Source organism: Salminus brasiliensis, chromosome 2, assembly GCF_030463535.1.
Source record: "Salminus brasiliensis chromosome 2, fSalBra1.hap2, whole genome shotgun sequence".
NCBI lineage: Eukaryota > Metazoa > Chordata > Actinopteri > Characiformes > Bryconidae > Salminus > Salminus brasiliensis.
In genome coordinates, this window is record NC_132879.1 from 48,991,485 (window position 1) to 49,005,546 (window position 14,062).

Consider the following 14,062-nt stretch of genomic DNA (forward strand, 5'->3'; position numbering starts at 1 on the left):
TTTCTAAAAAAAACAAAAAAACAATCAAAGCTATGAAGTCCCGTAGGATTATCGGTAATGGCTTTCTCAGCACTGAGTAGCACTGTGTTTGAATTTTGCATGCCGTATTTCTCTATCATCACATTCACATGCATGCTGATTGGAGAAATGAAAGAAGAAAAAAAGATTGAGGAAAAGATTGAATTGCCTCATTGATATTCCCCACGCTTGTGAAAGCTCTCAGTATTAGGCCAGCTTTCAGTCGACCACACTGCAGTCAGAATCTAAAGCAATGCACAAATGTAGATTAGTCTGATTGTTAGAGCATATGGTGCGGATAGAGGACCATTTTTCATCCCATTAGCTGTCTGATAGGACTGCAGTGAGCTAAAGTCTGGGCTGATTGGACGAATTGCATTCTGATCTTTTCTGATCTGTCAGCAATATGCGGTGCAGTCAGGTAAATTTTCATTTCTGCAGCCATACCTGTCACTCACTCCAAAAGTAGCTAATGAGCTGATAAATGGGAAGGAGTGTAAGATGTGGGAGAAGATTTGAAGGTCAGCAGCACATACAAAGACATGTATGCTCTGTTCTTTCTATATAAAAAAATTATTTTTTCCAGGGATGATTAATCTCTCTAAAGCATAACCATTCTTACAGAGAGGACACTCTTCTCACTCTCACTCTGTTTTATTAAAAGGTGACAGAAATATGATGCTATCTCATTTGTCTCAGTGAGGTTTTGATGAGGAGATTAGAGGTAGTAGACAGCTTGATTAATAATGTGCCTGTTATCCCACAATGGGCCGCTCAGCTGTAAAATTATGCTGAGGTTTCTTTACACCACTCAAATGATGAAGTTGGGCGTAACAGATAATACTGCAAGTTTAATTTAAAAAGTTTAATTATGGAAAGCAGAAATTTCTTTCTGCTTGTTTTACTTCTTTTCTTCTCCTGATTTTGAATCTTAACTTAAAATACTACAGACATTAAAACTTGGACGAAACATAATTCCTTCCTAAAGACTAGATCTGATAACGTCTTGGTGATACATACCACAGGACACCTTCAGAGATCTTGTAGAGTCCATGCCTCGATGAGTCAGAGCTGTGTTGGCAGCACAAGGGGGGCCTACACAATTTTAGGCAGATGATTTTAATGTTATGGCTGATTGGTGCAGAAGTAAGTTGTGTATGGGTGCGTTTGTGTATGCATCTATATGCAGTGGTCAGATTCTGTATAAGTACTGTGTAATTACTGTCTGCTTGTGTGTAATGTGTACTGATGTGTGTTTGTGTATGCACTGAGGCGTCTTGATTAGCTCATATTCCCAAATCAAGTCAAGGCAAGAGGCTTTTATTACCATTTCAGCTCAGTACACAGTGAAATGAAATTAATATTTTTTTTTCCAGAAGGGTGCAACATGAAACAAAACGAAAAAAACGAACAAAAACAAAAAAAAAACTTCACAAATATTTTTGTAAAAAGCCACTGTTCAATATTCATAATTTATTGAGGTTAATAATTAATAATTTATTGAAGATTGATTTTTATTTTTTATTAAGGCCTCTTTATGACAATCATGTTAATGTTCAACTCAAGACAACTAAATGACTTTGCTCATTCAGAAGTTATATTTCATTTGTCACATATTTTGGTCATCTTTGTTATAACTATTGCATATTATACAAACTTCAAAAGGTCAGTGTTTATGAGTTTTAGTTTGTATGGTGACATTTGCTAAACAAGTATGTCGAATTGAGGCCTTTATTCACTCATTTAATCACTCATTTAAAAAAGAACTACATTAATCTTAAAGCTGTGGAGAGACACTGCTGAAGAAAGAAGGTGCTGATCGTCATGACCTCAGCAGATTCCCAAGATTAATCAAATTAAATGTTTAAATACTTTTTCTCATCTAAATGAATGAGGAATGTGTAGTATGAATAGGATATAGTTTTTTTTATCTTCAAGTTAACTTCCTGGATTGGGAAAACTTTTCATGTAGTGTTAAACACAAAGCACTGATCAATTAAAGAGCTCTTCACCTGGGTTGGGAACGAGTATTCTCTTTAATGGATTTTAGTCTTTTTAGCAAGAAACTGAAGAAGCACTATCAGATACAATCGATCTGTTTAATGCCCTGACTTATTTGTCAATGTCGGCAGGATAACCGCACAGACAGTTGGATGGAAGTAGTAAGTCGGAGCGTATTGTGTATTCTTGGAAAAGATCAATGCCTATGGCATTTCGTTTCTGCAATGTTTTAGATTGCTTCACCAATCTTCACTATTACCAATTTTCACTCCAGAAGCTTCATAGCTTAGTCACAGAGGAAGAGAACAGAAACTTATTGCTTGTAATTGAACGTCCAAACATTTTACTCATAAAGAACACACACGTCCTCTGTAGCCATTCTAAAACATACTGGGAACATACTGATCATTGAGGAGTTTCTCAAAAATGATCAATCAGAACAATTGATTTCCACTCCCCCATTTCTCTGTATTTATGTCTATAGAAGAAGTGGCTCCCCTGACCCACTCCATCTGGTTTTGTGGCCTCTGGCTATGGGCAGAATTGCAGTCAAAGCCCACCTCAAGAACTACTTCATTTATAATTCATAGGTTGGGTCACTCGTTAATGTTTGTAAAGAGTTGACATTAGGACTGCACAATATATTGATTCAGCATCATCAGCACAATGTGCACATGTGCAAATGACATTTTGTAAAAACATTTTTGCTACTTGATACAAGAAGAAAATTTGCATTGTTCTCATTTTCCATCACATGTGTACCAGAGGCACATTATATCTACCAAATGTCATTTATTTTACTCTAATCTTGAATACGCTATTACATTATTATTAATCATGCTAGATCACTGACATCTGGAGAAATCTGTAAATAACTGTATTTCTTTATATCACAATATATAAATCTATGCAAAAAAATATTGCAATGTCATTTCTTTCCAATATTGTGCGGTCCTAGTTGACATAGTACTTTAAGCAAAACACGGAGGAATTAGTAACCATTCTTAATGAAGTACCCAACATTACAAAGCTTTTAGGAAACTCCCCACAGATTGAGAATGGTACCTCAGAACGGCTGCAGCAGTGTAGTCACTTACGCCAGTAGTCATTGAACTTGGGAACTTGATTGAGCACTGTGTAATAAGTGTAAATAGGAAAGGAGTTGAGGGAGCTGATTGCAGCAGGAGATGAGATGCACATCCTATCCACACACTCCCTCATTGCTGAATTGGTGAAGAGCTTAACTGCTTCATGTCTTATTATATGTCTTCTCTCTTTAAATGGAAGCGCAACATAACCCCAGCTTTTCAGTGCAGTCCCCTGCAAAAATTTACGATTAAACTGCACTGGACATGTTTATACATGTTGTGGATGATATGTGAACTTTAGCTTAGTGTATTTAGTCCAGTGGATAGGTTGTGGATAAGTAATGTGTTTTACAAGTTTTGAATGAAAACAGAGAAGCGCTTGCTGGTAGTGTAAGCTTCAGGAAACAGAGAGTACTTGTCAAAAACACAGAATGACCCTACTAAGACCTAAAGCACTATTTTAAGGGTAAATAATATAGACTAAGAACCCTTTTAAATTAGATTCCAATATTATAAAAATGCTCTGTGTGATGGCTGAGAAAGTGGAAATATGACACTGAGAAACTTGTTCTAAGAGGAACTGTAATCCATGGTGCTGTTACAGAATTGCTAGACAAGTCTGACACGTTTACTTTTACCATGTTTTCCAGAGGAGGAACATAAGCTTGCTAGTAAGCCTGGCTTGGCTGGCCGGATGGGGAATAGGACTGTTGGCAGCTCGGCTGTACTGGATGGGAAACAAGCCTCCAAACTTCTCCAACTCTGACAACCCAGCAGCTGATTCACCTCATCTCCTCACCAGAACACTCACCTTCTTCTACCTTCCAGCTGCAAATGCCTGGCTCCTTCTCTGTCCTAATACCCTCAGCTTTGATTGGTCCATGGACGCCATACCCCTACTCAGGACAATAACCGATTGGAGGAATTTCTGCTCAGTTGCATTTTACTCAGGCTTTATCTTCCTTGCTTGGTCTGGCTTGAAAAACAAGGATTCCTCCACCTCCCACCAATGGAAGCCCAATGGAAAATCCCATGTCACTAATGGAAAGTCCATGACCAACGGCCACATAGACAGCGATCACCACCATAACAACAATTACCATCACAATGGCTTTACCACATTAGATCGTCCTGAAAACGCCCAGAATGGATGTGCCAAACCCACTCATTCGTCCACTCATACCTCCCTGCCATCCAGAGAGAACATGGTGGTTTTCTCCCTTAGTCTGCTGGCTTTGCCTTTCCTCCCTGCCACCAACTTGTTCTTCTACGTGGGCTTTGTCATGGCTGAGAGGGTGCTGTACATCCCCAGCATGGGCTTCTGTCTTCTTGTGACGCTGGGGCTGAGGTCCTTGTATGTGTCTGTGAGACATAAGAGCTTGAGAGTGGTGCTGTTTAGCTGTGCTGCCAGCTTACTTATATTCTACAGCCTCAGAACAGTGAACAGGAACCGGGACTGGCAGAGTGAGGAGACACTCTACAAGTCTGGCATCACTGTCAATCCTGCTAAAGGTATCATAGCTTTCATTTGTCTTGCTTTAATATCAACATGTCATGTCAATGAAGAACCAGTTCTGTCTGCCAATTTGAGCTAAAAATGAGGTAATAGACACCTGTATTTCTGTCTCTCAGCTTGGGGTAACCTTGGCAATGTCTTGAAGAACCAGGGAAAGATGTCAGAGGCAGAGGAAGCGTACAGAAATGCCCTATTCTACCGTGGTAACATGGCTGACATGCTTTACAACCTGTGAGTCCTCAAACACCGAACAACATTGACATTGTTATATGATCATTGGAGATATATCTATACAAAATTCCATCACTCTAGGTATGCTCTCCCCTTGTCCTAAACTCGCCAATTGTCTCTTGTCCTCTCTATCAGAGGTCTACTGCTGCAGGAGGGTGAGCGCTTCTCTGAGGCCTTGCAGTACTACAAACTGGCCATTGGGAGCAGGCCTACCTTGGCCTGTAAGCTCTTCAAATAACCCCTTAATCTCACAAATAGAGTCAGTCATTAAACTCTCATCGCTATAGGGCTGAAGTACTTCTTATTTAAGCTCATTACATCGAGCTCATTACTCTTCTGCCCCATGTGTCTGTTTGCACCAAGCTCAGCACTGTTCTTTGTATGTCGCCTGTCTCTTTAACAGCTGCATATTTGAACACTGGCATTATCCTGGTGTCTCAAGGAAATGTGGATGAGGCCAAGCGCACATTTCAGACCTGTGCAAGCATTCCAGATGAAAACCTGAAGGACCCTCATGCTCACAAAAGCTCAGTCACTAGCTGCCTGTACAATCAGGGCAAGCTGCTGCATGAGCAGGGACAGCAGGAGGTACTGTACTACTTGGCAATCAGAGCACACCTCTAATAAAATGAATTATATTCTATGAATTATTTTGCTTTCAGAACTTGGTGGTAGTAATTGTTTAATTTAGTGTCTACTACAACTCAGGGCTTGTAAGTCATTCCATTTGTAAGTTCTGCCTGACAGAGAGAACAAAGTTTGCAAAGTGAGCTGGGACATTATATAGTTCTAGTGAAAAACTAGAAACTAGCCATAGGTATCAGTGCTTAGATTTTCTTCTTGAGACCCTGCCTTGTTATAAATGAAATAAAACATTTGTATTGTTTTCTCATTTGCTTTAAATTGCACAGGAGGCACTGTCCGTGTATAAAGAAGCTGTGAAGGTGATGCCTCGCCAATTTGCCCCTCAGAGCCTTTACAACATGATTGGTGAGTTGCGAATCCTTCTGCTTTTTTCTCTACTTTATGCTTGCCTGCTACTCTACCAGTAGAAGGTGTGAAAGAGTAGTGTTCTCCGCTGTCCTTCAAAAACCATGACTGGACAAGCATTCCACTGTATACCATGTTTAGAAAAATCTGTGGGTTGCTGATAATTTAAACATCATTTAACAACTCTTTCCAATTTGAAATGCTTATTGTAAGCCTTGCTTTTGAGTCTAACCACAGCATTTCTAACATGGATCTTAAAGAATTTAGTGTTAAATTAATTATTCTTAGTATTACAGCCAGACTGCTGTTGGAGACTTTTTTAATTAAATTTGTATTAAGATATCAGAGACCAGAATAAAAGAACATTTGCATATTCTTTATATCAGTTAGGAGCTCTACAGTTAACCTGGACTTTTGGTGTATCATCTCTTCAGGTGAGGCCTATATGAGGCTGAATAAAGTCGAGGAGGCAGGGCATTGGTACAGAGAATCACTAAAGGCTAAACCAGATCACGTCCCTGCCCACTTGACCTACGGAAAGCTACTGTCAATTATGGTGAGTATAATAGTATAAAGTATTAGTCTTCTTTTACTGCTTCTTATCTCTAAGCTATTTGCGAGTGAACCCCTGTTTTGAATGAACCAGACTAAAGATGAGTTGACTAGACGTGAGGCCTCATGGAAAAATATGATCATATCCTGTTATTAATCTGTTGTGTCTGCGGCTAATCACCACTGATCAAGAGCACAAGCACCGCCACATACACTTACACCATTGCTACTTTGAGCCCCTGCCAGCCCAGCAATTACCTGGTTTAACAAAGGATAGAAATCTGCAACCGCTTGCAATTCCTTACTTCTTTAACTGAATTTTGCTAATCCGACATTTTGGATATTTGGTGAGCAAGTCAAGCATCAGCAATCAAAATGTTTTGTGTTTGAGAGACTAAGATAAAGTTATGTGTTTCATTATCATTGCATCACCTCACCTGCTGTGTAAGACCAGATTTAGTGGTATTCTCTACTGCAGGGATAGTAAATATGTAATTATATGAATGTTGCTGTTTGCTACTCAGCACACATTCACAATGCTGTAGATAGCAAACATAGCCACACATGAATTTGGGGAGGATTCATTAGTAATGGTTGAAGTAATGGTATGGTTGAAGAAATTGATAAACATGTGCTCTTCCCTCCATACTGAACATCTTATATGAATATAGTGAAAACTTGTCAGAGGTGAGCCTGGATGAAGCTCCTATGATGCTGTATGATCCCCACCTCATGATTAGACAATCTGTAGTTATGGGTGGGATTTATTAAAAAGATGTGGGCTTTCATATTATTTTAGAAAATGAAGATTTCTCCAACTCCAGAGTAATGTGTAAAAACATTCAACATTGATGCATAAATGAGAGAAATTAAAAAGTATTTTATTTTTGTTGGACATATTTTGTTGACTACAAAGTCTTAAATAATAGAAGTAGTATAGGTACAGATACTTGAAAAACATATTTTTACTTTACCCTGTGCACCACTGTGTTGGAAGGCTGAGTCCTCAGTTCACAAGAGCAGATCATTGTACTGAACCAAACGTATAGCTCATATTACACTATAGGGACAAAAATATTAGGACACCTGCTTTTATGGTTTCTTCTTAAATCAAGGGTATTATAAAAGAGTTCATCCTGCATTTGTTGACATAACTGTCTTTACTGGCCAGGCAAGGATTTCTGCTGGATTTCGGAGCATTGTCATGAGGATTTTATTGCATTCAGCGACAACATTAGTGAGGTCAGGATGCTGTATGATCTCCACTCCACCCCATAAGTATAGGATGGAGCACTATCATTCCAGAGAACACAGTTCCACTGCTCCACAGCTCAATGCTGGAGGCATTTAACCCCCTCTAGCTCACACTTAGCATTAGGCATGGTGCCATGTTCATGTTTATCTGTTACAGAGAGTCCTATTCTATGGGAAATGCTTCTCTGCATGGACTAGACAAGCTCTATGTGTGCATTTGCACATCTGTGACAGCAATGGGTGCAACTTAAAGTAGCTACATGCATTTATTAGAAGGGCTGTCCACAAACATTTGGACATGTAGTGATGCTTTAAGTGTTTCAAGTGCATATTGTCACTATCTCTCAAAAACCTCAGAAATGTGAACTATACAGGAGAAGGAAAAACGTTCTTAATTTTTGGAAATTAAGTGAAAAAAGGCAAAAATGGAAATATAAAGTCTTTGTGTCACATTGACAATATATATGAATATTAACATCATTGGCATTTTATTAAGTTTACAGTTTTAAAACGTTTTCTCCCCAATTTTAGTAGAAATGTCCTTAATGAAGCAAACTTATTAAAGCAATCAATGCGCAACTATAAAAAAGAAAGGTGCACACCAAGGCATAGACACACACCCGTACACACATTTCTCTTTCACACTCATTTAGCATTATAGCTGCCATCGGCTTTATTGGGTATTTTTGAGGGTCAGATTTCCTGCTAAATAAAGGCTCTTGGCTACCAAGCATCAACCAAAGCGTGAGATCTCCTAACACTAATGAAAAGCAGGTGGTGAATAAACTCTACATCTCTACATGGGCACCCCTCCGTAGTCAGCCAGCTAGAGTGAAAAGGCTGACCCATCTGTGCTAATGATATTTACTGGCCCTTTCACAAGTCATATATCTTACCCGAAAGGAGATTTAGTAGGTGTTCCTGGCTGGGGTTCATTCCTTTTGAATGCAGGACTGAGCTGAAGGATGATAAAGTGGATCTGATATGGAGAACCGTGAGCCTGGCTTGGTGTTGAGGTTTTCAGCTGTTAATGCAGGTTCTGATGTGAGGTGGTCTCTTCAACAGGGTCAGACAGCAGAGGCAGAGCATTATTTACTGAAGGCCATAGAGCTGGAACCCACCAAGGGAAACTGTTACATGCACTACGGTAGGAGAGCATAAACATGCTTATCTCTGCTGGTCAAAAGTTTTAGAACACTCTCCATTTTTCCATTTTTTGTGAATTAAGCAGTTCAAGCTCAGTAAATAACCTGAAATGGTACAAAGTCCAGTGACCTCAAATGGTACAGTGGTAAGCAGTGAACTGCCAGGGCTTTTGAGTAGAAAAATGAAATAAAAACTGAAAATTAATGTGAATGTTTAGGGAACAAGTCTTTGGTTAACAACTTACAGCTGGTAGTTTTTTTTTTGTTTAAAAAAATTGATGCAAACAATTTACAAATTCCTTGTCTTTATAAAATCAGTGTTGGAACAGGCCGTGTTGTTGCACTCTACTGCAGTATTTAGACAGCACTGCTCATATGGATTGCTGTCACAATGACTAGAATGAGACAATTAAGAAAGGAAGACTGATACTGAAGACTGAAAAAATCTTAAAAGTGGAGCTTTTTGCTTTAGAAACATTACAAATAAAGCCAGAGTGTGGGGAGTACAGTTTAACTCACCATCAAAAGTTTCTGAGAGTTAGCAGCTGTCTGATGGGTGACGCACATGACCAAGTGTTTACTTCAGCTGAAGAGAAGACTTGGAGCTGCAGGTTTGACAGGTGGAATAGCAGTAAGAAAGCCATTGCTCTGATGGCTAAATAAATAAAAAATAGGCTTGCCTGAGCCAGTGCTCTGCTGAAAAATAAAGGATGTTCTAAAACTTTTGACCAGTAGTGTACACTCCTCTTTTATTTAGCAGTCTTAACATTTTCTGTCTGCAAAGGCACGTGCTTACAAACTATGCAATGTTGAAAGTAGTCTACCACTACTGTTTAGTTAAAAATAAGGTGGGAAATACACCGTACTCGCACAGTGCTTCCTCTGACTACGTTCAGCTAAAGTTACGGTTTCCTTTGGCTTGTTTTTCTGTCTCAGGTCAGTTTCTACTGGAACAGTCTCGTTTAACAGAAGCTGCTGTGATGGCGGAGAAAGCTGCTGAACTGGACAGCACGGAGTTTGACGTAGTTTTCAGCGCCGCCCATATGCTCAGGTATGTGTGTGTATGTGAGATATATGGTCTTTTGTGGAACTGCAACCTGAGTGATACAAAAGCGCAGAGATTTCTCAGATGGATGCTCATCAGCAGGGAGTCCCAGATGAAAAGATCTTGCTTCCTCTTGTGTCTGACTGATCTTCAGGAAACCCAAGCAAAACAATGATCACAGGTCTTAAATGCACAGGTCAAGGAGACAGACCACTGTGTACTGTTATCTCTGATTGGTCTTGGTTTTCTGAATTCTCTCTTCCCTGTAACAGCGCAGCGAATCCACAAATACAGCCATAGTCATTTTAGTAGATTCATCAGCTGTAAACTGCTGAAAGTTATTTGCTCTTTATTCATGTTTGATTGTATATTTAACTGCTGTCTTCTGTATCTGGTCTCTAGGCAGGCCAGTCTGAATGAGGCAGCTGAAAGATATTATAGGAAGGCAGCAGACCTAAGGCCTGATGTAAGTATCCTTGTAAAGAAATCCTGTATCCGTTTTATGTTGTAAAAGTCATTAATTGTAGTACTTGGGTTGAACTGCATAAATTCCATTCAAATTCTTTGAAATACAAATTAAAGTATATATACTATGAGGATGTATATATATATATATATATATATATATATATATATATATATATAAATAATTTTATTTTAAAATTATATATATAAACATATTTGTAGTATTTAGAATAAAAAATGTAAACAATTTTTAATAATCACAAATTGATGCAATTTAAATAATCATGCTTAGATCATGCATCGGTTCTTACAGAAGGAGATATTACAGTAACATAAGCAACAGAAGAGCAGAATTCTCTTCTTAAGTGTAAGACTCCATGCAGGGGTCAGTGTGAGCATTAGTGTAAGGAGGTTCATTTTAAACTGAAGAATATTAAACAAGAAGACATCAATATTATACAAGATTACAAAGATTATGAAGACAACAGTACTATACAGGATGGTGAAAAGTTTAAGAAATCAAGATATAATTTTTTAAATACCTAAAAAAAAAATACATTGAAATATAAATAAAAACTAAATATGAATAACATATAGAATTAATTCTGTGTTGTATGTGGTTCAATGTTTTCACATAATCTCCATCATTTCCAAACTTCCACAATTATACATTATGCATGTTTTATATCTACCTGTCTGTCTGTCTATCTATCTATCTATCTATCTATCTGTCTGTTTGTCTGTATATGTATATATATATATATATATATATATATATATATATATATATATTTGTTATATTTGCCATATTCCTCATAGATACACTGTATGTCCAAATGTTTGTGGACAGTCTGTCTAATGAACACATTCAGCTACTCTAAGTTGCACTCATAGCTGACACAGATGTGCAAATGCTCACACACAGCCTGTCTAGTACCTGTGGTTACCTCAACAAAAGCTAGATAATTTAATACCCTTGATTTTAGAAGAAACCTTGAATAAGGTGTCCCAATAATTTTGTCTGTGTAGTACATATTTATATTTCTTTTCACATTTATTGCATATTTTGCCATGCTGTCTGTTTTTTTTTTGTTTTTTGTTTGTTTTTCACAATGCTGCTAGATGCAGTTGTGTGTGTGTAAAGCCCAGGACAGGCGCTACAACCAGCATGCAGAGACAAATATCATGCCAGGTTTATAGTCTGTGATGCCCTATTTAACTGTAGTTCATTCTTGTTATGATGTTAATGAACTGGCAACTTGGTATAAAATGGGAAAGAATCATTCTTAAAAAATATCATATCATAATGCTGCAGTGCATCTGCACTGTGGCCTAGCATTCAGTCCTCAGGCGTAAGGCCCCAGAACAAAAAAATGAATAGCATTTATAAAAAATAAAGCATTTATATAGGTGAGTAAGTGGATATTTGTGATGGATTAAATGAGTGTCTAATTGGGAATAACAGACCAAATCCAGGGAATTAACAGGACATTTTATTGACTTTGATTCCAATTAACAGGCAGATGTTTAGAATTAAATAATATTAATAATTATAACAATAGCACAATAATATACTTAAAAATAGTAGACAATTATAAAATAATGCTAAAATATTATACACAGTTGTGGTCTTACTTTTACATGCACTCATTATTGATAAAAAGTACATGGCTTTGCAAACTGTGAGTGTCAGTATTCAGGGGTCTCTTATTTTTTTTCTCTCTCTCTTTCTCTCTCAGTATGCTGCTGCTCTGATGAACCTGGGGGCCATCCTCCACCTCAACGGGAAGCTAAAAGAGGCAGAGGCCAACTACCTCCGTGCCCTGCAACTCAAACCAGACGATCTGATCACGCAGTCCAACCTGCGCAAGCTCTGGAACGTCATGCACAAACAGGACTTAAGAAGCACAGGATCCTGACCCTGCTTTAGATGACGACCCCTACAGACGCAGGCAGTTTGTGGTGCGAATGCAAGGCTTGTGCTCCTCTGGTGTGGACAGGACTGGTGATGATGTGGGAGCATAATCTGCAGCACAGGCTTTAGAGCAGAAGCAGCTGCAGGAGCGTGTGAGTGTGACAGATAGAGGACTGTGGTTGAGAATACTGGGTGTAAACTGATCCTCTGTGATTGAAGGACATCCACATTACACCCTTCTGACCGACAGAGGAGCAGTAGAAGTGTTAGTACTTTAAAGGCGGTACTTCACTTTACAAGGAAAATCCACTGTGGATGACAGTGGGAAACGTGGTTTTTGAGGCCATAAATGTGATCATTCAAACTGGTCAGTAGTCTCAAAGAAGGCTCCAGAGACCATTAATCACATGAACATTGGTCACCTTAAAACCGTATGTAATATAATGTGATGTAAACTGAAATGTGTGTTTTTGAACATGATCTTCAGTGAAAGGACTGCAGTGAACCCATTTCAGAAAAGGTTTATGATTGTATGTTTATCACGGTGTTGTCATACATGAACTGCTTATTTATTTTTATTTTGGAATTTTGAAATGTATACACACTCATCTTGAACATGAATGTCATGGCAATATTGGGCCTATTGGGTGTTTTATTTGAACTGTTCATTTTTTATTGGGAGTTTTCTGAAACAACATCATGTAGTATACCAGGTCCACCAGCAGCAAAACAGTCCAGAGTATGATGCTACCCCCACCATGCTTAACAGTTGGTATGCCTCACCCTTACTCTTCCAAACATATGTCTGGCCACTGTTGTTAATCCACTTAATCTCATCTGGCCATAAAACCTTACTCTGGAAGGTGTTTTCTTTGTCCAGGTGGTTCAGTTGCAAGGTTTAATCAAGCCTCAAGGTGTCAGTTTGGGAGCTGGGGCTTCTATCTTGGACGGCAGCCTCTTAGCATCCACAATCATCCTTCAAAATATGGACCTTGGACTTTTTTATTGTATTGAGTGTTTGTCAGTCCAGTGAGAGCTGTCATACAAACCCTTTGAATATGAGCACAGATGAGCTAGCAGCTGTAGTTAATTATGTTCACTAACAGGAAGTTAAGAGGCCTTGGTAAGTTAAAAGACATTTTGGCAGTTTTCAGTAACACCAAATTAATAATCTAAGTGGGTGTATGTGTAATTTTGACACTGTATGTATCATTTGTTTCAATTTTGCCCCCCCTCCCTCTCCTCCCTCTCCTCCCTCTCCTCTCTCTCCTCCCTCTCAACTAAGACTTGTGGACCAAATTCTTATACATTGTAACTCATTCTGCCCCAGAAATTTTCTGTTATTATTTTAAGTCATTATTATTAATGAGTCCTAAACATTGGCCTCATTAAATGTAAATAGGAATCGAAGTAAATAAAATGTTGTCATGTTGATTCCATATCATTTGGTATGTTATTCCCAATTAGACACTTATATTTAGTCCATCACAAATATCCACCTACTGACATTTATAGATGCCTTATTTTAATAGTGCTGGGGCCTTACATCTGAGCAGTGAATCCTAGGCCACAATGCAGACGCACTGCATCATTATGATGATGGCATAAAATATTAAATGCTGTCAGTAGTACCAAGTATCCAGTTTATTAACACCATAACAAGCACAAACTAGTGCTCTACTGAGTTAGAAAGGGCATCAGTGACTATAAACCTGGCGGGATATTTGTCTCTGTATGCTGGTTCTACCATCACCAGAACCTCTGTCCTGGGCTTTACACACACAGCTACATCAAGCTGTCATTAAGAATAGAGTGAAAAGTGAAAAAACTACCAGTAACTGG

The 14,062-nt window shown here is 38.5% G+C and overlaps 1 protein-coding gene across 2 annotated transcripts in view; it reads left to right on the forward strand.

Moving 5' to 3' along the window:
* The window catches only part of tmtc2a (transmembrane O-mannosyltransferase targeting cadherins 2a), a 53,178-nt gene extending 39,550 nt beyond the window's left edge, over window positions 1-13,628 (forward strand). Inside the window, exons 3-12 of one of the 2 annotated variants that reach the window (XM_072673070.1) lie at window positions 3,758-4,619; window positions 4,740-4,854; window positions 4,990-5,075; window positions 5,258-5,442; window positions 5,766-5,844; window positions 6,279-6,400; window positions 8,716-8,797; window positions 9,732-9,846; window positions 10,243-10,306; window positions 12,045-13,628. In XM_072673070.1, the coding sequence (XP_072529171.1) occupies window positions 3,758-4,619; window positions 4,740-4,854; window positions 4,990-5,075; window positions 5,258-5,442; window positions 5,766-5,844; window positions 6,279-6,400; window positions 8,716-8,797; window positions 9,732-9,846; window positions 10,243-10,306; window positions 12,045-12,224 (1,890 nt within the window). In that variant the 3' untranslated portion in view covers window positions 12,225-13,628. Of the gene's footprint in view, window positions 1-3,757; window positions 4,620-4,739; window positions 4,855-4,989; window positions 5,076-5,257; window positions 5,443-5,765; window positions 5,845-6,278; window positions 6,401-8,715; window positions 8,798-9,731; window positions 9,847-10,242; window positions 10,307-12,044 lie in introns of those variants that run through there. The other variant, XR_011978978.1, reaches the window with a different exon arrangement.
* The last annotated feature ends 434 nt before the right edge of the window (window positions 13,629-14,062 follow it).